The following is a 22,521-nucleotide window of genomic DNA, read 5'->3' as shown; positions in this document are numbered from 1 at the left end:
CAAATTAATGAAACCTAGCACCTTCCTCGCATTGTCACTGACCTCTTCCTGTCAGGGTCACTCTCCTCGATATAGCCGAGGTCAGGAAGCTCATAGACGGGGCTGTTCCACAGCGGGTTCGATCTGCAGAGACACCGGCAGTTTCACGTCACCACAGATTTGCATTGCACACGGCGATGATTGTAAAAGTTGCATAAGAAGAATAACCAACTGAAACTGGATCGTTCCAATTTGCAATTCAAAATACAATTAGTTAACCAGAGCACACGAAACTAATTGTCATCTTGAAGCAGTGAAATTAGAAATATTCCTCGAATATAGTTGCAACGTTTTTCATCAATAAAATGCATGCAGAGATTTACGTACGCATTAGGTACTGCATTAGTATAACACTTTAAATGTAGCTATTTAACAAAAGCCATCTGAATCCTTCTAGATTTGAATACATAAGCTGTTATAATTTTTAGTCATTTGTTAATCCACTGCTGGATTAAGGTCACAAATTTGTGTTTAATTTGTTGTCCTTCCTTTTATGTTGGCTACATACGCTGCAAAATAAGTTCTACACACTATAAACTTTTTATTTTACCAGGTAAGGCCCACTAAGCTATATAGCTCTTTTTCAGAAGTGACCTAGCCGCAAATCATAGCCCAACGAAATGGCTTACCACGTCGAAATTTAATGTAGCCAAATACTCAAAATGCATGTTTCTAAATGTGGAGAGAAAAATCCACTCAACCACGGGGAGAACATGCAAACTCCAAATATACAGGCGTCAAGGTCGGAATTGAACCCACGACCTCCAGTATTTATTATCTCGCCACCGTGGCGTCACTACTGGATGAGGGCCGCCACATACCATATTGGGGTTTCGTGACCATACATCACCACCCTTGTCATTGCGAGTCAGTCAATGCGGGGCCCAGGACCAGTTCAAATATCACTCCCCACTTATGTTAGCCGTGAATAAATTATGGGCCATCAGGTTCACAGCACAGCATGCAAGCCACTGTTCCGCCGCTCCACCCCACCGTGGGCTGTCAGAGAGACACAAATCCCATCGGTGTGTTTCTCAGTTGTTGATCGATGCGATGATAGTGAGAGGGTGGCCAGAGACGCTGCCGTGCAGGGCAACTCACTTCTCGGTGGCGTGCATGTTCGTGCCGGGAACCTGGGTTCCGTTCTGCGCCGGTGCGCTCTTCACTTCCTTGGCGCGGTTCATCGCGGTCATGGACTTGAGTTTCCTCTGGTAGCTGCAGATGCAACAGCATGATCGTAATTTTTGGCGGATGTGGCACACCCATTAAAGTTTAATACTAAACAAGAGACAATTTAAATGGATATACCCACGTGTGCGCTTGCTAAAATTGGTTCTCCAATCAACTCCTCCAGAAGTTTTCCTTAGGTTCCTGTTGTGTTAAGAACTGTTAACCTGATTATTGAAGACTTTAGGATGATGCAGACTTGCTAATGAAAAAAGGGCCACTCCAGCTTTTAATTTAAATGAAGAAAGTAATGATTTTGCATGCAAACTTGTGATATATTCAAGATAATGTCTTGGCTATAGCATACAGGCATTATAGAGAAATGTGAGAGAGATGGGAGATGTACAAGACGAGACAGGATATAACACAGACTGAAGAGACACTCTAAATGAGACTGTCATACAGGGTGATCCATTTATAGACAGATTATTGAAAATTGTGAAAGTGATGGCTCCATACCTTACAGAATGGTTTGTTAAAAGGATTAAAAATGCGTTTTGAGATTACTGGGAGACATAAGAGTCTTTTATCTACAGTTTCTCGCTATTATGTCAGTGGAGCATCTATAAATGTAGATTACTGATACTGGCAAAGTACACGCGAAAATATTTCCTGGATCGTTGTCAACGAACCGTACTACATCGTCGGTGGCGGCTCGTCAATAGGAGCTGGTGGGGCCATGCATCACGAGTAAAAAAAATCCTTAACAATACATGCAAGGGAAATTTGTGAACATGTGTGTCTGTTCGAAATGTTTAGCATACTTCCCGACATGCAACAAACTTAAAATTTGGCATGTGGGTAGTTTCCAGACTGTACGCAATGCAAAACGTATAAAAATAGACTTTTGTATTTGGGGCGGGGGGGGGGCGCAATAATGGATATAATATATTGCACGTCTAGTGAGTGGTGACGTCACAACTGTCATGTCATCCGCATGTGGCAGCGTCAAGAAGTGCTCTTGCTGATGTCACACCCGCCCCCCCCAACCCTCCGCGTAGGCCATGTCTACCGCGCAAATGCGCGGCGTCGCTGTCTCGATTTTCTAAGTCAACGCGACTATTTTCAGCTCGCTCTTAAATATAAAGCAGAAGATACATCTGTTTGTGCGAAGCAGCAAAAACTCTCGAACGCTGAGCTCTGACGTCATGAAATTTGCACAGCTTACGCTGTCTGGAATTCCTACGGGAACGCGATTATATTCAGCTCGCCACGCCATTCCCTTCCCGAGTTGCCTGCTTAAGGTTCAATTTCCTTGAGTGGAAAACATCCGATTTAGTTAAATTTAGTTGTTTCGGATTCTTTTCTTTCTTGCAACCATCAATTTTTTTCACGGTTTTTCCACTGAAATATAAGGGAATATTAAATTAATCCAAGACGAGAATCCAAGTCCCGGGCGAAGCCGGGTAGTAAAGCTAGTCGATTATAAATTGCATGCAAACCCCTTTCTCTCCTGCTCCAGCTGCCACTGTACACGGAAATCACATTTAACAGCCAGACCTGTTCAGAAGGTCTCAATAGGAACCCACTTTGCAGCTTAATTACTCAACTGGGTTAAATTTTATAGATATAACCAGTTAAGAGCGACTGAACTATATAGTTCGTTTTCAGAAGTGACCTGCACCCAAATGATTGCCCAACGGAGTGGGGTATGATGTTGAAATTTATAGCAGCCAAATACTCGAAACTAATATTATTTTTAAAAAGTGGAGGGAAAAACCGGAGGACCAGGATAAAAAAATCCATGTGACCACGGGCGTCAGGGTCGGGATCGACGAACCCACGACCTCCTGTACACTAGGCGAGGTAGTTAACATCTTGCCACCGTGGTCCCCCCCCCCCAGCATGCCACCCACCCCCCACACCCCCCAGCATGCCACCCCCCCCCCCCCCCCCGCCGATTGGCAGACCTTACATATCTGAGACATAGCACAAACACGAAATGTACGAACGAATATTATTATTGTTGTTATGAGCTACCTCCTGCGCATGCAGACTGTGATGGTGATCATGACAGTCAGGATAAGGAGGAGAACCACCGCCAGCGAGATCACCAATATCTCCAACAGCCTTAATTGTGCAATATTTGGATCTTCAAATGTGGGACCCGAACCCTGTAGCAGACACGGAGGGAATGTAAAAGAATGAGGTCAGAAACTGGACACAATGGTGAATGGTATTCATTGTTGACAATCGATAATTTATATCAGAGGTGGGGAATCATTTTCCTTCTGGAGGGCCGAATAAGACGTTTAAATACTTTTTGTGGGCCGCACGTGCACAGAGACATGAGATGATAATCAGTTATCACGTGGTCTGCATATAAACTGCATAGTTTTTATTTATTTATTTAAGTATATGTACATTTGCAACCGTTTTTGTCAATCCACTGCTGGATGACGGCCTTCCCACACCGTGCAGGTTGGGGGGGGGGCGGGATTGTTTACCATGATTTACCGCACTCATCAGCGCAGGTGTGTGAAGGCGGGGCGCATAGATGTAGGAGCATAGAAAGCACAACAATGCATTTTGCTGCACTGTAGCCCCACAGCAGCAGCTGACAGCGCCTGTTTAACGCCTGGCGGTCACCAATCCAGGCACTAACGAAGCTCACGCGTGCTCAGCTTCCAAGATCTGGCAAGGTGGCGTGCATTCTGGGTTACTGGGCCATAGACGTATTTACATATTGCAGAGGTCACTTAGGCCATTGTGCTGTTTGCACTTTTGGCTACCACTTCCTGACTTTGGAACCGGTCATTGATTCTGAAAATGATTGCCGGTTTATCGTGTACCATATGACGGTTACCGGTTTACCAGGTACCATTTAACAACCCTTGCACTTACCACACCCGTCATTCCCAGGCCTATGAGTTTCTGCACCGCCTCTGTTCCCACACTGTCCTGTATCACTCTGTGGAAAACACAATTATAAATGTGTAAGGAAGAGTAAATTTAATGAGAACTCCGTTGTGTGTGTCTCCACGTAAAATGTGTTAGTCCACCAGCCTGTTGGTTTTCCAGACGAATATTATCAAGCAGCATTTGTTTCAGCAAGCAAACTCTGAACCGGTGTTCGACATTCTGAGTTTATAATAACGGCAATTTGACACTCACTACCAAGACATGCCAAATCGTGAGATTATAATTATAATTGATTCAGTAAAAATATATTCTATTTAGTAGTTCAATTTACTGCCAACGTTTTGCTAGTATTATATACTTAAAAGCCCCTTTGCATTCTCAAAAGGGAAAACAATGCTTGCTGGTGATGATGAACCCCAGACAGACACCATGGAAACTTTCCCAGGAACTATTTACTCAGGCTCAAATAACAATGACAAATCACAAACATATAATTGGTGAAATTTTGGGAAAATTGCCCTTCTGCACAGCAGAGGGATAGGTACAGGATAGACATATCTCTGCTATGAAGGGCCATTGCCCAAAACGTCACTTGCTATATATATTTTTTGCCTACTATGGGACAGTCTTATTGGGGGAATGTGAGTTTTTGTTATTTGTGCTTGTGCACCAGTGCAGGCATGACAAAATTTGTTTTGATGAATCAGGCTGCTTCGCTTAAAGCTTATAGAGCACATAGTTTCGTGACAGAAACAAGTGTTTTGGTCAGATACGTTTTTTTTTTACAATCAGATACAGTGTATGCATAAAAGCTACGCAACTTTTAAATCTAGATATAACACTCATTTTTTTAGAACTGTTTTTTGTGTTTAGTTTTGTTGTCCTTCCCCTGCACCTCCGATTCACACAGTTGACTACATACGGTGTGAAATAAGTTCTATATATATAAACATAGGTGTATATGTTTGTATATTTACTTATGCAGTACAGTATTGACAGTGAACCTGGCACGTACTTGACTGCTCGTTCTTGACTCACGGCTGTCCCATTGCTGAAGTAGAAGTACACCTCCATAACTGATCTGAAATCAAGACATCGCACAATTACATTTTGGTTGCATGCCAACTGCCAACACAACCCCTTAATATTTTATTAACTTTTTTTTAATCGATTTCAAATGATTTTTTTTTTGTCTGGCAAGCTCTCACAGGCATATACGCCTGCAGCACCTGGTATGCACTTGTGGTGACACATCCCAAGCACAAACCAGGCTCGACCCCTCCTCCGTATCTTCCAGAGTTGGATGGTATCAGGCACGTGCACGGTGATTTGGTTGCAATTGACCGATTGTTAATTCACCCCCAGACCTCATCCGTGCTTGCTCAGTGTGCTCTCGACACAAGCCTAGATAGAGGAAGGTGCACACCTCAACGATCAGTTGTGCAGACAAACTGCTCAGCACAATCATCGGCCTGCAGGGCGCTTTGCCCACACGCGAACGAGCGGCTGTGCGTCAGGGAAGCGGTGCATTCATGATTGCCAACGACTGATCATAATTCGCGAATGTGAATGTGATGCGATACGGTCGATGCAAAGAGCCGCGCGGGCTTGATGCGAAGGAGCAACTGGTCACGCAAACTGCTCGAAACTGATTGCAGAGACGTCCACGTATCAGCGATTACATTGCATGCAACCAAGTAGCGTAAGTAGTGCAAGCTAAAACGTTCGTGTTCCGTTGCAATACAAATATTTAGAAATGTGTGGTGCTCCACTCACTTGTCGTTTCCCTCGCGGGTCTGTTTCGTAGATGCTGCTTTGATGGCAGTTATTGCGACGATGGAGTTGTACACAGTCTTCTGGAGATTTCTGAAAAACCAGGACGCATTACGCATTGAAGATGTCCTGCTGCCAACGCTTCTGCTGCTCATCGACAGCACTCCGTCTGCCAGTGGTTAAGCAGGTCATGCAATCTCACCGAGTCGTACCGAGTGGTCAGTGGTGACTATTGTCTACCTTAGAGGCTAAATTAAGCCCTTGCCTTCAGCAAAATGTGCAAGTGGAAGGCAATTGTGGATACCCTGCCATGTTCGTGGAAACACTGAGAACTGGTGAAAAGTCGTACTCAGATTGTAAATGTTGTGGCTTGGCTCTCCAATACACCGGTGTGCTGTACTAGTAACTAATTGGCATGTTCTGTTTACGTGACAAACCTGACTAATTAGCTGTGTCGGGTGGTGACGGGTTTAACGACACATTTATATATTTACGCGATCTAACCCAAAAAAAACCTGTATTATGGATGATATTGGTCGCGAAAGCCGATGTGTTAAACCGAGAGCATCTTCGGACATGTAAACTTTAGCAACAGCAAAATCTGACATCAAGCTATGTTTTGTAGGGGAAAAATCTTTATACCCCAGCAATTCTATACGTGGCTGAGACTTACGGTTGTGATTTGAACAATTTGATCCTTTTTTTTGTGGAGAATGTAGTGGCCACATGAACCCACCGCATACGTTTAGAAAAAACTGAATCTTACACCCGCGATATTGATGCACGTACGTGAACTTACGAATCAATTTATTACACTCCGGATATAGTTATCTGTTAGCATCTTACTACTAAACAAATTGTAGAGTAATTACAGTGGTACATTCCATTTTTTGGAGAATAATATCCTTGCTATTGCACATGTGTTGATTAGAAGACTGTATCACGTCCTCTTCTGTTTAAATGCCAACGTTTGATAGGAAAGTTACATTTTCGTAATTAAGATGATCAGAAAAAAAGTCGAGATTAATATTAAAATCGCTGAAAACTGTAGACTCGGCAGTTTCCCCCCTTAATGGTGATGAAGTCTGCACCTCCGATTAGCACAGTTAGCTACAAACGGTGCAAAACGAGGTCAACATACATACAAGGCATTGGCACATTGAAAAGAGAGCAGAAAAAATATTTGGCAAACATATGGTTCGTACACAAAATGTTAAATATTGTACAATATTTATAACAATTAAATAATATAGCAGAGTTTATCTTAATGATACACAAATAGATTAGACTATTTCAGAGTTTGATATTACTGCTTATCGTAATGAGTTTTAATCACATTAGTTTTATCGTGTGTATCGCGCGCAATTTTCTTACATGGATATTTGACCTTTCTTTGCTTCAATGTCTTGTACAGAACCATCAAAATCCAGCTTTACCTTGTTCGTCTCACTGATGAGGAAGGCCTTATAGGAGAAAAGTAAGAACACATCCTCAGAGTAGAACACGTGCAAGATTAAGCTCATCCTGCAGTGTGCATTAACGTGTTTGTTTGACCAAAAAAAGAATGACTATCTTTCAAGAAAATAACAAAAAAACTACTTTTTCTTTGAACTTATCTACGTGATTTTACCGAAAGACCCAAGAATATGAATTCCGACAGTCACAAAAGCTTTAAGTCAAGATGTATCTTTCAAGACACAAGGAGTATAGTATTTACACTTTAATTAAATTCGTCCGGAGGTAGCTAGGGTGGCACAGAGGGCCCAGTTCCTATTATCACTGTTACATTGCATTTATGGCTTTATTTTGGTGATTTCGAAAACGTTTTTTGGTTTGGCCATGTTTTTGTTTATTGTAGTACGGATTTAGACTGATGGCCTTAATCTTAGTTGTCTTGTGGTTGTTGTTGTTGTTTGACTTGCATCCCACTGGGATTTTTGCACACAGCGTTGGTGTACGGTGCTATTTCAGGAATATTTTGATGTTTTTTCCTGGATTTTCCGTTTGCACAGTCACATAGTCACTTTAACATGTTTTCTTGTTCATGTTTTTGTCTTTTGTTCGTAACAGTTGCACCCGATTGAAGAGCCGAATGGCTCACAGGGCCATGCCAAATAAATGGAACGATGAACTAACTATGAAAGCACCGAGCCGGCACTGCTGAGCCGCTGCCATTCGAATTTCAGCTTTAGCCGCCTCTACAATCAAAACCCGTAGGGTTTCAAGTACAACGAGGGGATGAGTCTCAGATTGGTCGCACGACACATTCAAATCTGTATTTGTTTTGTTTTTAAACACAATTATACGTGGCTCAATTCCAGCTCTCCGGGTATTATAAGAAATGTTTTTTTATATTTTCGTGCAACAGACTAAGTAATCTCACAGCTCTGTGTGTGGGGAAAGTGTGCCCTCTGCTGTGTGTGAATAAAAAAGTGGCTTAAGGGGATGTTTTTTTACTTTGGGCGCGAAATTATCTGATATTCGGCGGGATCACAACTGACCTGGACGAATATGGAATCGATTATTTGTTTTCTGACATTGATGCTGATTGCACAATTGGAATAAAATTAAGGGGGTGACACCTTTAAATATACTAAAATATAATATAAGGAAAATAAAAATGGAACTGCAATGAGTGCAGCATTAAATACAGCATCCCTCATAGGACGTACTGTCGGGTGGTGCTTGGCATGCTAGGCCATTAATTGTGCATATAGATATACAATCGATATATTTCGCATTTAGTGTAACTCATTCCAATACCACCAAAATCAACTCCATTATGCGTTTGCTATGTTTTCTATGTATGTGTTTTGTTGTCATTTTTTGTTGTTGTTCCAATTCTGTACTTTATTGCTGTGCCTTGTTTGTGCTACTTTGGTCAATTTGCCGAATCCAGATCACTCTTGCAAATGAAAGTTATCCTGGTCTCTCTGAGTCCTCACCCGGTTAAACAAGTTGCAATTGAAACTTTGAATGTGTCAGTGGACACCCTGGACGCCATTGCAAGAAGTGAGGCGTCCCTTCTCAGGGGACTGTTGAGGTAAAATATTTGAATGAAGACAAAATAAATAAACGAGTCCTACATTGCTGCAATCAAGACTTGCAGACTCTTTCATTGTGAGTCGAGGGTTTTAACCACTGAGCCAGATACTCAACACGTACTTTTACATACACAGTTTATACTTTGTGCTTCTTGAGAATACCCCTTGTAACGGACCGAGCTTACAAATGTGTGTTGAGTTTGGAGAAGCCATTTGAGGCCTTCCGGTGTTGCTAGGTGATTTCCATTTGTGCCTCTTGCAAAAGTGTGTGTGTGTGTGGGGCGCGATGATCGATGAGGCCGAGTAATATATTGCACTTTACTTACAGAGGAGACACACGGAGACCCACAGACTCACACAGAAATCCATAGCCTCACAAAGGGACCCATATCCCAACATAGAGATATATAATACAGTAAAACCTTGGATTGCGAGTAACTTGGTCTGCGAGTGTTTTGCAAGACCAACAAAAATTTTTAATAAATATAAATTTGATAAACGAGCGAGGTCTTGCAATACGAGTAGTAGTACGTATAGACGCTTTGTCTGCCGAGCGTCACGTGATCACAACTTATATATGAGTGCTTTGATATACGAGTGCTTTGATATACGAGTGCTTTGGATTACAAACACGTTTCCGGAACGAATTATACTCGCAATCCAAGGTTTTACTGTACACAATACAATTTGGTGTCTACTGGACATCTTTGAACTACTAGACATCTGTGAAAAAGAGCTTCATAGCTCATCGGATTCCTCCAATCTAAACAAAAAATCTGATTCTGACAATGTGATGTACATGTGTATGTTGAACTTCTTTTCGCACTGTACATAGCCAACCATGCTAATAGGTGTGGGTAAGGACAACACACTAAACACAAAAAAGTAAGAGGTTGTCTTTCACCACAGCAATACTCCGAAATTCACCACTCATGCAGGAGGTATCTGCATCTCCCTTCACATGTGTGTTTTATAACACGGTTAAGTGCCCTCCAGTGTCTTAAAGATGTACTTTGTGATAACTGCACTGAGGAGACGTATCTAAAGTTGTGCTGGAAGGACGATGACGTACGGTGAAGTCGGTCGATGTTCGACGCTGAGGACTCCCGTTGTCCGACACTGTCACGGTGATGATGTACCTTCCGTCCTGTGCAGGATTTATGGCTCTTGTTATGCTGTGTAAAAACAAAACAAAAAGATGCACGCAAAAAATAAACATTTTGTTTTATCACTAATTTAAATTAAGTTAAAGACACCGCACTCAAAGGAACAAAAAAAATCACGCACACAACAGCTGACATTTCAAGCAAAGGCCTAAAATGTAATTTTTTTTTACGATGAACGTAAATGTCTCGTAGGCATTGCTATTGACGAACGCGCTGAGGTGTTGTTATCTGTGTGTTTGTGCACAACCCACTGCCACCACTGCGTCACAGGTGTCTTGTGTCATTTCAACGGCGCTGTCCTGGTGTAAGTGAAGTGACAACGCCATCGCGGAGACGGCACCCACTCACCCCATGGAGCCCGTGTACTGGTTGGTGTTATCGCTCGCTTGGGTCTCCATGGAGAATGTGTTCACATCCTGCTCCACCGTTATGTTGTTGGACTGAACGAGCTGCAGCCTCGTCACACTGAACCTGAGCTTGGCGTTTTCTCCCTCGTCCCTGTCTGTCGCCTATGCAGAGTAACAATAGCGCATCGTAACAACAACAGTAAAACCACTCGATGCATTCGTCAATAATAATGTATGGCTTTAAAATGGAAATGTATGTATGTATGTTGAATTTCTTTTGCAACTGTACGTAGCCAACTGTGCTAATCGGAGGTGCGAAAATACATAACAGGCGACGTTTCAATTAAGGAAAAAAATGACTGCAATGAAGAATGAGCATTGCTCAAAATGTCACCTTTTAAAAAAAGGTGTTAATATATTGATTTTGATCAAGAGTCCAATACAAGGAGGTGAAACACATGTCATGAGCGAGCGGTAAATCCGGCGCCCTCATTTTAGAGACCAGACGAGGTATATATATTTCTTCCTTTTAAGGCCACAGTGTTATGTGTTGGGAGTCTTTATGTTTGATATTTGTGCTTATGCGCCACTGCCAATGCAGCATCGCCGAATAATTTGCCTTTAATAACGCATCGTAGGGGTTTTTTGTCATTTCGTTGTTTCTAATTTGTGACTGTTGTCGAAATTACACACCTCAATGTCACTGATAATTGGTTTCGAAATTCCACTAGACACGCTTAATTGGTAAGCTATATCTGTATTATGTTTTTCTATCTACGTGGCTTTACCGAAAGACCCAAATAATATGAATTCCTGCAGTCACGAAAGCTTTAAGTCAAAATTTTAATGTAATTGATCATTTTTTATGTATTTTGCCCATCTTCACTGTTATTCCAAAATTAAACTTTTTGCACAATACGTGGTATAGGTCACGTGCAAACACTTAAAATGAGGTGGAGAGCTAGACAAAGATTCCAATGAATAATGGCAAACAAATACCTTACCTGCCAAATTTCTGGAAACACGTATTTATCGTTCGCAATTTCTGCAACGATTACACCTGCGAAGGCAAACAGGTAGTTTTCATTTAGCCGGGGTCAACAAACACAAAAATGGCTGTGACTTTGGAAACGGACTGAGGTTTATTTTTTCTTCTCCACGGTTGCCGCGCATAGACCCAGAGACCCACAATTCCACGTGGACAGCAACAAACAGCAACTGGCGACGGTGTGATGGACGAGCGACAAAACGTCTCTTGCATTGAGCGAGGTTATCACCGGAACGTGGGAAAATAAACGATGGGAGGGAATTCCAAAGTGGAGCAGTGCGTGGGGAAGGAATCAGAAATAAAAGTGCCGTGACATGCAGTGTGGTCAAGTATATGTTGCTATGGCATCCTGTGTAAACATACCTGTCGAAGGTTTTATTTGGAAAATGGGATCATTGTCATTGGCATCCAGAATGTTGATTGTGAGTACACCAGCTGTGATGATAAAAAGGATAATGGTTGTTAATAAACTGCAGATAGCTCACGTGATTGAGCATAAGTAAAATATATGCAAATATGCATTATCTCCCTTGACCCAAACTTCGTCTCATTAAGCTGTCACGTGCTAAAATAATAGTGAACCGAATGCCAGCTCACATAAGAGTCGTTAATGCATTCGAGGCTGTATCTGAAATTATGAATATGAAATATCATATATATCCCGATTATAAGAATAAAGTAGAATATATATTTATTTCTTCTGCATGTAACCCATTTATATGATCTCATGTATATAATGATCCTTAATTAAGGAGTTCCCAAATGGCTACACCTAAGCACCAAAAGATGTATGCAATCTACACAGAATACAAAGCAGCTATCGTAAAACGTAATGGTGATTTCACTCAACAACAGCGTATTACAGATTTCTAACACATTACTTTCTGACCCAAACACAGCTTTATGGTAATGCTGATGACGACGGCATTATTGAGTAATGGCCTGTGCTTAATTTCTCACTCAATATTTTCCAGAACGCTGCTAAACAGGCTTTTAGTCGGGATTATCTGCGTCAGGCACTACCACTAGAGTACAAGGAATGTCTATCCGCAATAACGTATATGATTGTAACATACGTTCCTCTGAACAAGTTTATACAAATTCGATGAATAACATAATGTGAGATGGATGTGGCATCCCAAAAATAATTTCAAGGACAACATTCCGGACAGTTCAGGGTGAAATTATGTACTGGCAATGGCTGTAGGCAAATTGTTCTTGCACTCTAAACCCGCTGCTCGGGCCTATTCGAAGCATCTTTTTATTCAGCCCACTTACAGGTAGAATTTCTGCTTTTCACTGTCGCCAAATCAATGAGGACCACAGTGAGCTCCACCCTGGTGATCTCCTCAAAGTCCACCTCGATGTCGCCGTAGGAGACGGTTCCAGATGTAACGTTGATCACAAACCACCTGGCGCATTCCGATTTGTTGACACTAATCACTCCTTTGTAGCAAAAGTGGTCGCTGATGAAAAACTTCAGGTCCGCGTCCGTGTCCTTGTCAAATCCAGTCACGTTGACCACCATCGCCCCAGGCCGTCCGTTCTCGAAGGCATTGACGCTGCGGGGCAAATTGGTGATTTCCGGAGTCTCGTCGTTTACGTCCGTGATGAGGACCGTAACAGTGGTGCTAGAGCTGCGCTCCGGGAAGCCCAAGTCAGTCGCCACGATCACCATCGTGTAGATTTTGTCTGCCTCGTAGTCGAGCTGGTTGCCGGAATCCACTGATATGTTGCCGATGAAGTCTAAAGAGCCGACGGCTATCGGAACAGCTCTGATCAGGAAGTTTCCTCGCGACCCGCTGAAGATGCTGTAGCTGACGCGATTGTTCGGGGGACTGACATCAGAGTCCGGAGCGTGAACGCTCACCACAAAATGTCCTGCGTGAAAATATTTGTAAAAAAAATATATTTTTTCGTGCACATGTGCAGCGCATAAGTACATACAACATACACACGTGCACATTTGCAGGATACACAAATACAAATATTAATTATATTCACAAATGGATTTGAATTGATGGGGCTTCACCCATTCATAGTTAAGTGTGTGTACATATATAATGCAATATATCATGCAGATGCATATACACCTGCACATAGGTAAACGTGCATTGTGACTGAGATGCATACAAGACATCCTGTATATGGCAAAGTAGAACTCTGCAGTGATGTAGGGGATGAATATCGGGGATCCTATTATCTGCAATGTTCTCTGCCAATTTACTTCACATATCTTCGGGGGGGGGGCAAATTCGTGGATAATCGTGCAGAATAAGAATAATTGGGGTGCGGATAATGAGTTTTTGCGGGTGATATGGTTGCAGATAAAGAGGCATTCTACTAATATATATGCTTTAGCACAATTAACACAAATCAATGTCAACATTGTAATGTCACCTGCGATTGCGTTTTCTGGGACGGAAGCAGTGTACACCGGCTTTGTGAAGACCGGAGTTTCGTCATTCAAATCCTAACAAAATACACATCATTAAGAATGTTAAACAGCGTTTGTCGTGACATAGTCTTTATTATTATTTTACTCAAAAGTTTTATTGTTAATATTGCGATTGTACTTCATTGTCATAATTCATTATATTATTGAAACCTTGCGCACATGTGGTGGTGCATGCATGCAGAAGAAGAAGAGAGAGAGAGATCAGTAGAAAGGCTGCGATGGGAAATCCGGTTGTTTTGCGCCGCTGGGCGGCATCAGACAGGTGACGCTAGCGGATGACGGCGCGTCCAACCCACCTCCACCTTGACGACGACCGACACGGTGGAGTTGAGCGGAGGATTTCCCTGATCCTCTGCCATCACCGTGAGCCTGAACGTCCCATTCAGCGACGGGTCCATGGACTCTGCGTCCAGATGCCCGCTGACGATCAGCACTCCCGAGGTGGCGTCGATGGTGAAATTCGAGAAGTCGTCCCCCCCGAAGATGGAGTACGTGATGTTGCTGTTCTGGGTGCCTTCCTCATCTTTATCCGTGGCCTTCGCCGTGCCAGGTGATCAACAAGAGGAGGCAACAGCAACCGCCGCCACCGAGTGTTACGAGACGCTCCTTGAACATGACACTCGTTTTTGTAAGAGGAGCATGGCGCCCTCTGCAATGTTTGTGCACGTGAATAGAGGCGAAAGGTGCAGCCCTGCAATTTCTTGCTCATGCCACTGCCGGTGCAAGGGCCTCCACGAGAGGGGGGCTCCAGAGGAACCCCCTCGAGAGGCTGTCTTTTGGCCTACTCTTCCACGTTGAGAAAGACACGGGAATACCCACACTTTGCCCTACCACACATACCCTGTCGATCGACCGTGGTGGAATTATATAACTTTAGTATTTATATTTGCATATTGAACTTCTTTCGCACCGTACACAGCCAACCGTGTTTCAACTGAACAAGCCACCGAGTCCTTGGATAATATAGAGATTGCAAAACTAAATTCGGGTTTAAAATATATTCATTTAGTACAAACAGGAGCTTTGGCATTGGTAAAACCGCACGCGGAGCACGTCCTACCAGGATTAAAATGGGATCGTTGACCATGTTCTCTTTGTAGAATGCCGTGTAGGTCATCTGCTGGAACCGGGGGATGTTGTCATTGACGTCCAACACGTTGATCTGCAGGGGCACGCTCGAGACGCGGCCCCCGCCGTCCATGGCGATCACGTTGGCGTAGAACACAGGCTTCGTCTCGCGGTCAAGCTGCCTCTTGTCGCGCACGCTTAGCGCTCCCGTCACATTGTCCACCTGGAACGTGTCCCTCCTGCGCGCACAAAAACAGATTGCGGAGTCCGTTTAACGTTCGTCGCTGTTGGTTTTTTGTTAATCGTCGTATCGGTGAGATTGCAGCCGTTGAGGCATTCGAGTGGAGGCTGTAAAACGATTCCAAAGGTCAACGAGCTGCCATTTCATGGCGCTCGCATGAAGTGGGTGAGAGAGTTTGTCCTTGTGTCGGTCAGGTGAAAATGTAAAATGGCTGCTCTGCCATTTTGCAAGCGGTATCGTGCACATGAATTGCAAGTTAACGGGAGAAAAAAAAAGCAGTTACACGGTTGTTTATTTGAGAAATGTATGTGGTATAGATTATTGGCATGGAAATTTTAAGGTAACTACTTCACCCTTCCAGTTTATATTTCGGTTGTGTACGGTTCAGTCTTTAAACCCTGAACTGACTGTTCAACTTTGGTTAAAAGATAAATGCCTTATAAAACACTGTTTTTGAGCACATCTACTGGCTATAGCTTCAGAGGAAGACATCGTATGCACCAGACACTGCTGATCTGTCTTGCACAACGCTGTTTTATCGAACGCATGTTTTGGTTATACACCACACGGTTCACTTATTGAGGTACGTTTTACCGGAACACGGGGGGTGACGTTTCGGCCCTGGGCCGCTTTGACGCCACTAAGATTCTCATCTCCGTGTTCGACGAGTACAGTAGATGCTGCGGGGAAAATCTCGTGACCATCTGCCCTCCCCAACACTCGCATGCGGTCTCCCTGCACGTCTAAGCCCCCTCTAACACCCCCACAAATATCATCATCTTCTTCTTCGCCTTCATCATCGGCGTCATTCATTGTACATAAAATACAATTTTTCATAACGTTTTTATAAGTGCTTCATTTTGTCCCATATTTAATTAATAATTTAACATGACATATTTCATGTTTTTTTTTGGCATGATAACAAGGGGAGGGGGGGGGGAATCACATAGAATAATAAGTTGAACAAAGAGGGGGTGATAATGTCGTACCAAGGAACGCAACCATATTTTCCCCACGAGGTCTATTATCTGTCGAACGCAGTTTATGCCCACCACGGACGTAACCCCCAACGCGTTTGGTGAGGTATTGTGGTGCTTCAAATACGAGATTCAAAATGATAACCTGGGTCTGTCCCCAAACCTGGAAAACCCTCGTAAACCAACCCTATCAAGGGGTTTGCTCGAGAGAATATTAATCTAGCCTCACTGGTGCCTGGAGACAGAGCAAATGGGAAACTAATTGAAAACATATTCTTGGTTCTTTCGGTAAAGTCATGTAGAAGGGAAATAATAACATAACCAAAATAAAACAATATTTCCATTCTAAGTGACTTTACCGAAAGAACCAAGAATATGAATCCCTGCAGTCACGAAAGCTTTAAATCGAAATGTAATTGAAAACAACCACTGTTTAATCCATTACCTTCTTCATGTAGACAAATCCAGTAGAACAGACCAGGTACAACTCTGATTGAAACAGTTCTCGAAATGCCATAGGATGGATGTACCATTGTGCTTGGGCCAGCAGATACAGATCAGTATTTTAAAAAATGACGTTTCCTACCTCCGATTAGCACAGTTGGCTACATATGGTGTGAAAGAAGCTCAGCATACGTACATTTATCGGCGACAATAAAGTACAGTAAAACCTTTTATTGCGAGTAACTTGGTCTGCGAGTGTTTTGCAAGACGAGCAAAAATTTTAAATATATATTAATTTGATAAACGAGCTAGTTCTTGCAATACGAGTAGTACGTATACGCTTTGTCTGCCGAGCATCACGTGATCACAACTGATATACGAGATATACAAACATAGATACAACTTCAACCGAGAGGATGGTTTTAAATTGAGCAACTTTTGGAAAGATGTCATCAACCAAGTCAAACTTTAGCTGGCTTATAATTATACAGCCATCTCCGTTTATACCAGGATTGTGCTCGCTCTCGTGCAGCACGCAATCACCCTCCCCCCGAACCCCCTGCAGCATAACAAAAGGTGGTTTTACGTGCAAGTACACCACCGCCTCCCCCAGAACCCCCTGCAGAATAATAAAAGGTGGCTTTAACTTAGCCCTCCCCTTCCCACCAACGTCCCTCCCTGCCCCCCCCCCCCCCTTAACCTGTATATAATCTCGTGTGTCTCAGAGCTGTTCACTTGATACAGCTAATTTTGCTGTGTCTGTTCCACCTGAAGACAGAAGCTTGTGTTGCTTCCGAAACGTCGTGATTTAATTTAGTTTTCATTTATTTTATTTTACCTACGTGACTTTACCGAAAAAACCAAAGAGTATGAATCCTTGCAGTCACGAAAGCTTCAAATATAGAATGATATACGAGTGCTTTGATATACGAGTGCTTTGGATTCCGGAACAAATTATGCTCGCAATCCAAGGTTTTACTGTAATGCATCACAGTAGCTGAAACTAGCGATACTCACACATCTGTTGCACCAGAAAGGCTGAACGATATTTCTGCAAATCTTCCTGAGTCTTTGTCGGTAGCCTGGGCAAGAGAAAGACATTTTGTAAAAGGACATTTATGTTAAGAGATGTGATATCTTCTAGTATACGAGGATTTTTTTATTTTAGTCGTTCTCTTCAGGCAGTATTTCCTAGTCGCGGCTCAACTCTGACTTTGCCTCTTACAGAGCTCAGCTCAAGGCTTGAGCCGCTCAACTCAGGGTTGAGCCGCTAAGTTCCTTTCAAAAACGCATGGGCGGCTCAGCCATGGCTCGGCTCACCGTAATCCTGAGACTGGCTGGGGGGGACTGTGCTCAGAACCGGCTCAAGTTAAGCGTGGCTTTGAGCCACCTCACCTGAGCCAAGCCTGAAACGAACCATGCCTGAGAATACAGGCCTTAGATTAATCGACTAAAGCGGTAAAAATGTTAGTCCACTCTTAGTTGTATAAAAAGGTCACGAGAGAGGCTTGCAATTCCCCCCCAACCCTCCCAAATATCAAGTCAACCAATCAACGAATTAAATTATTAATATATAATTACGACTTTGTCTTCCTCAGTAGACTGCAGGCTCGTATAACCTTACTAAATTGTCTCAAGTCTGCGTCTTCATTCATAGTCCTTAGGTCATTGGTGGTCAGGAGTCGCAGACATCGTCACGCACCATCATTTTCGTCCACTCACAGTCATCGTTGACGAACGTAAAAAAACAATACTTTGCCGACAAATATTTGTTGTCACTTATCTTGGGAGCAAAACTGATGCTGCCTTCAAGCAACGATTTTTGATTGTGCTAATGAATATGTACATGTGCTCTATAAGTGTGTGTGTGTATATATGCAGAGCTCACATTAATTATATGTATAAAGTCACCATCACTTGCACCCTCTGACACATTGACGTAGAATTCTTGGGCAGAAAATAGTGGACTGTTGTCGTTAATGTCGACGAGGTTAATAGTCACAATGGCCGTCGTGGTGAAGTTACCATTTGTGGCATTGACCTGTAAGTACAAAGAGACACAGACTTCTAATTTGGGCAGAATCCTGTATTCATGCTAACTCTATAATGAGTTCACAGTTATTTATGACAAATAGGAAGAAGCAGATGGGCACATGTGTCTTTTCAAAACAATAAAATATAAGTACATTTTTTGTCGTCCTTCCCCAGCACCTCCGATTAGCACGCATGGCTACATACGGTGTGAAAGAAGTTCAACGTGACGAAAAAACATGTAACGGAACGAAATCTGACAAGTGCACATCGAAGCAAGGAGGAGTACATGCTTGGAATTGCACTGACCAAGGCATACATATAGATGGAGAAAACATTAAACACCTCTTGATTTTCTGGTGACATAATGCTCAATGGGGGTTAACAAAAGGAGATCTTAGAAGAACTTAATGAAGTATGTGGAGTTGGGGCCAAGTTAAGTGGGAAAACAAAGACGGCGAACAGCAAGTTCAACAAAACTAATCAAGGTACATATTTCTGTATAGGCCAATAAAAGTGCAATCTTTTGTTATAGACGTTTAATTTTGTTTCTTTTTCTGTGTCTGGTGATACTGACAAGTGAATTATTGTGTTTGGACATTTGCCGAGTGTCTCTGTGGATGGTGAGTGCCATACCTGCACATATAACACTTGGATCTCTTCATAATCCAACTGACTTGCATCTTTGACTCGGATGGTGAGAGGGCCTTCATTAATGATTAAGCTGGGCACGATTTCAAAGACTGTTGTGTTTATAGAAAGGATAACTTCGCCATTCTCCCTCTGAATGTGGAAAAAAAAATGTTGCAACGTTAAATGTCTCTACCAAAAGCTGCTGCCACCTCAGCTTAATTCAACGAGAGTAGGAACAAATAAAGACAAAGGCGCAGCCATGCAATTTGCCTTGCTCACACCACTGCTGGTGGAAGGGCCTCCACTAGAGGAGGCTCAAAGGAACCCCTCTGATGGGTTGTTTTTTTATCTACTCTTCCACGCAGGGCCAGACACTGTGGAAGAGGTGGAAGTACCCACACTTTATCCCAGCACATGCCTTGCCGGAAGAATGAATCAAACTGGCAACCTCTAGGCTTGGAAGTCCAGTGTGATACCATTACACCACGGCAACATCCGATTACAACCATGCGTAACAATTATTGTTATGTGTACAGTACACAGCAATACACTCGGGAACTTCAATTGTCTGACACTCTTACGTAGGTACAATACCTACGTAGTATAATATTTACATTAACTGTGCATTTCATGATTATATATACCGTGCACACAGTTCAAATGTGAAAACAAATTCTTGCCATATAAAAATGCACAGCACTGTAAAATCAAGTCATAGTTGTAACTTTAGCTTTGCAAGTGTGTGCTGATCTTTCTGTTTGGGAAGAAGTGGCGCATCAGTTAGCGCACCGCGCTACAATCTCAGCAACCTCAGCTCAGTCCACATTGATGGATAACACCAGTGCCGAGTAATATTACTTGTCCTGGGCCTCCACTAGGTTTCCCTCGGCCTTAAATGGGTACCTCTGTTGCGTTGTGTATGACTGGGAGGGCAGGTGGTTGGGCATGTAGCCGGCCAGACCCTTCACCTCCTTGGTGCTGCCCCAATCTTAACAGGTGATCGCTTACCTTATCGGGGTCCCTTATGTACATGTTGAGGTTTGAGATCGGTGACCCGGGTGAACTCTCCTCGGGCAAGTGCACGTTAAACGTGCTGTTAATACTGCCCACGGGCTCGTCGGCCATCTTCAGGTAAAATGTGGGCTCATTGTCGTTGACATCCATCACCGTCACTATGATTGTAGCTGTGGCGGTGGAAGGACCAGTATCATCGCCACTTAGTACCTCGGAAGCCTTGGGAAGGAATATGACATGCACACCATTGTAAAAAAAAAACACAATTAAATTGTGCCGACAACGTGATTTGAAATAGTTTAATGAACTGCAGCAGTGAGTATTAACACGATCATCAATTACACAGAAATATATTTAATGTTCGTAGAATTATTGCGCAGCCTTTGTACAATCAAGCACTGGAAGAACCCCCCCCCCCCCCCACCCACTGCCAAAGGCCTGTTGGTCATGGGGTTTAATTTACCATACACCACCACGCTGGTAAATGCATGGGGCCATATATATGTGGGAGCACAGAAGTACAGCACAACATCTGATTTTGCCGCAGTGCCCTCTGCTGGTCACCACGCAGCCCTGCAGAAGCCTGTAACACGTGCATGGCGATCACCCATCCAAGCACTATCCCAGGCTCAGATTTTGCTTGGCTTCTGCAATCAGATGAGATCGGGTGCATTCTGGGTGAGCTGGTCTTAAGCAAGGTGTGACTTGGTCACAAACCACACTATTGCTGTTGTTATTTAATGATACGAACCTCGACATAGAATGTGATGGTATCACCGGGCTGGATGTAGGTGGTGTTTTCCCGGTCAATAAGTGCGGCCGTTTGTATTTCCCCAGTTGCACGGTTAATCTTGAAATTGCCGTTCATGTCACCTGGAGAAATGTGAAGAGCAGGACACACACGACATTCCTTTCTAAATAGTAAAAGCAAAACATTTTACATCGAGATCTCGATGTTTCATTTTGCGGGCACACCGCTCCAGATTTAAACCATGCAATTCACCCAGCTCCACGTTTGAAGCATTTCCACGAAGTTGTAAGAACATCGCAAAACATTTACATGTTGCAAAAGCATTATTATATTTTACTTTAAGAAATGTGTAGACTCAACCCGAACATATGTTTAAGAATTAAAAACAGATTTGCTTTAAAGTAATTTAAACCCAATTTTTAGTCAGCACTGCACTATGTTGTTATCTCAATTCTATTATATATAATGTGTACCTCACTGATATAGAATTAACATATACCACATTCACTATTGATGTCTGATTTTGTAGCAAAACATACACTGCAACCATAAATTAAGCAGTAGCAAAATAATAGTATGAATAAATTGAATAAGAGAAGGCAATGTTAGAATAATATACATACAATAGCCATTTTTATCAAGATGGTCTTGGCCAAACAACCCAATACTGAATTATCACAGGCAAATTACTCAATTTTGATGACACATTGGAACGTTGTCCCCTGCCCCCACCACTTCAAATACTTGGCAGAACTCTTCTGAAAAAAGCCTTGAGACTCAGTGAGGCTTTTTCTGGGTAAACCAGCATGATAATAATAATAATAATCGTAGAGTACTCATTTTTCTTGAATTTTTTGAACACCGTTAAGAGTAGTTTGGTAAATGGCGCCTCGTTTAAAAACACTGCCCAAACGACAAAGAGCTCCTTTAGATACACGTACCTAGAATGTTAACGACTTTTAAAGTTACGGACCAGTGTGTAACTACAGCACTCCGGTGGTGTCACTGTGATATCACTGCATCGTCCCTCGTATAATTTCGAAAGCACTGTTACACACCGTCAATTGAGTGCTATTATGGATGGGCCTGACCAAGATTTAAAAAAAAAATTCACAAGAAGGCAGTTTCAAACCTGTTTGAGGCATCCTGATTTCAGATTAACGACAGTCACCTGTTTGCTGGGTTCTGTCATCGTTCAATAAATTCACAAGGGCCAATATGAACATCCTACAGCCGATATGGCAACTACTAGACCGATGCAAGATGAAAGAAATCCGGCGCAGGGGGTCTGTCGTTGTGAAACACGAACTATGGAGCACATCATCCACACTTGTCCCCTCAGATATATTTCGACGGAGGTAATGGAAGAGTTTCACTTGGGTGTCACCCATCTCGTGG

General features: G+C 42.8%; 1 protein-coding gene across 3 annotated transcripts in view; it reads right to left on the bottom strand.

Annotated features, from left to right (window-relative positions):
- CDHR2 (cadherin related family member 2) overlaps positions 1 to 22,521 on the bottom strand; it is a 49,695-nt gene that overhangs the window by 2,763 nt on the left and 24,411 nt on the right. For all 3 annotated transcript variants that reach the window (XM_032949905.2, XM_032949906.2, XM_032949907.2), the window contains exons 11-30: positions 21,124 to 21,245; positions 20,367 to 20,591; positions 19,362 to 19,508; positions 18,583 to 18,735; positions 17,712 to 17,776; positions 15,025 to 15,271; positions 14,261 to 14,500; positions 13,907 to 13,979; positions 12,785 to 13,387; positions 11,870 to 11,941; positions 11,463 to 11,518; positions 10,460 to 10,620; positions 10,018 to 10,120; positions 7,276 to 7,364; positions 5,905 to 5,994; positions 5,144 to 5,209; positions 4,111 to 4,177; positions 3,247 to 3,380; positions 1,141 to 1,254; positions 43 to 123 (exon numbers count right to left, since the gene is read on the bottom strand). In XM_032949905.2, the coding sequence (XP_032805796.2) occupies positions 43 to 123; positions 1,141 to 1,254; positions 3,247 to 3,380; positions 4,111 to 4,177; positions 5,144 to 5,209; positions 5,905 to 5,994; positions 7,276 to 7,364; positions 10,018 to 10,120; positions 10,460 to 10,620; positions 11,463 to 11,518; positions 11,870 to 11,941; positions 12,785 to 13,387; positions 13,907 to 13,979; positions 14,261 to 14,500; positions 15,025 to 15,271; positions 17,712 to 17,776; positions 18,583 to 18,735; positions 19,362 to 19,508; positions 20,367 to 20,591; positions 21,124 to 21,245 (2,908 nt within the window). The remainder of the gene's footprint in view (positions 1 to 42; positions 124 to 1,140; positions 1,255 to 3,246; positions 3,381 to 4,110; positions 4,178 to 5,143; positions 5,210 to 5,904; positions 5,995 to 7,275; positions 7,365 to 10,017; positions 10,121 to 10,459; positions 10,621 to 11,462; positions 11,519 to 11,869; positions 11,942 to 12,784; positions 13,388 to 13,906; positions 13,980 to 14,260; positions 14,501 to 15,024; positions 15,272 to 17,711; positions 17,777 to 18,582; positions 18,736 to 19,361; positions 19,509 to 20,366; positions 20,592 to 21,123; positions 21,246 to 22,521) is intronic.

Source organism: Petromyzon marinus, chromosome 8 (assembly GCF_048934315.1).
Source record: "Petromyzon marinus isolate PM22_M1 ecotype Great Lakes invasive population chromosome 8, UKy_Petmar_22M1.pri1.0, whole genome shotgun sequence".
NCBI lineage: Eukaryota > Metazoa > Chordata > Hyperoartia > Petromyzontiformes > Petromyzontidae > Petromyzon > Petromyzon marinus.
The sequence above is the reverse complement of the archived record's forward strand: the minus strand, read 5'-3'. Positions and strand labels throughout refer to the sequence as shown.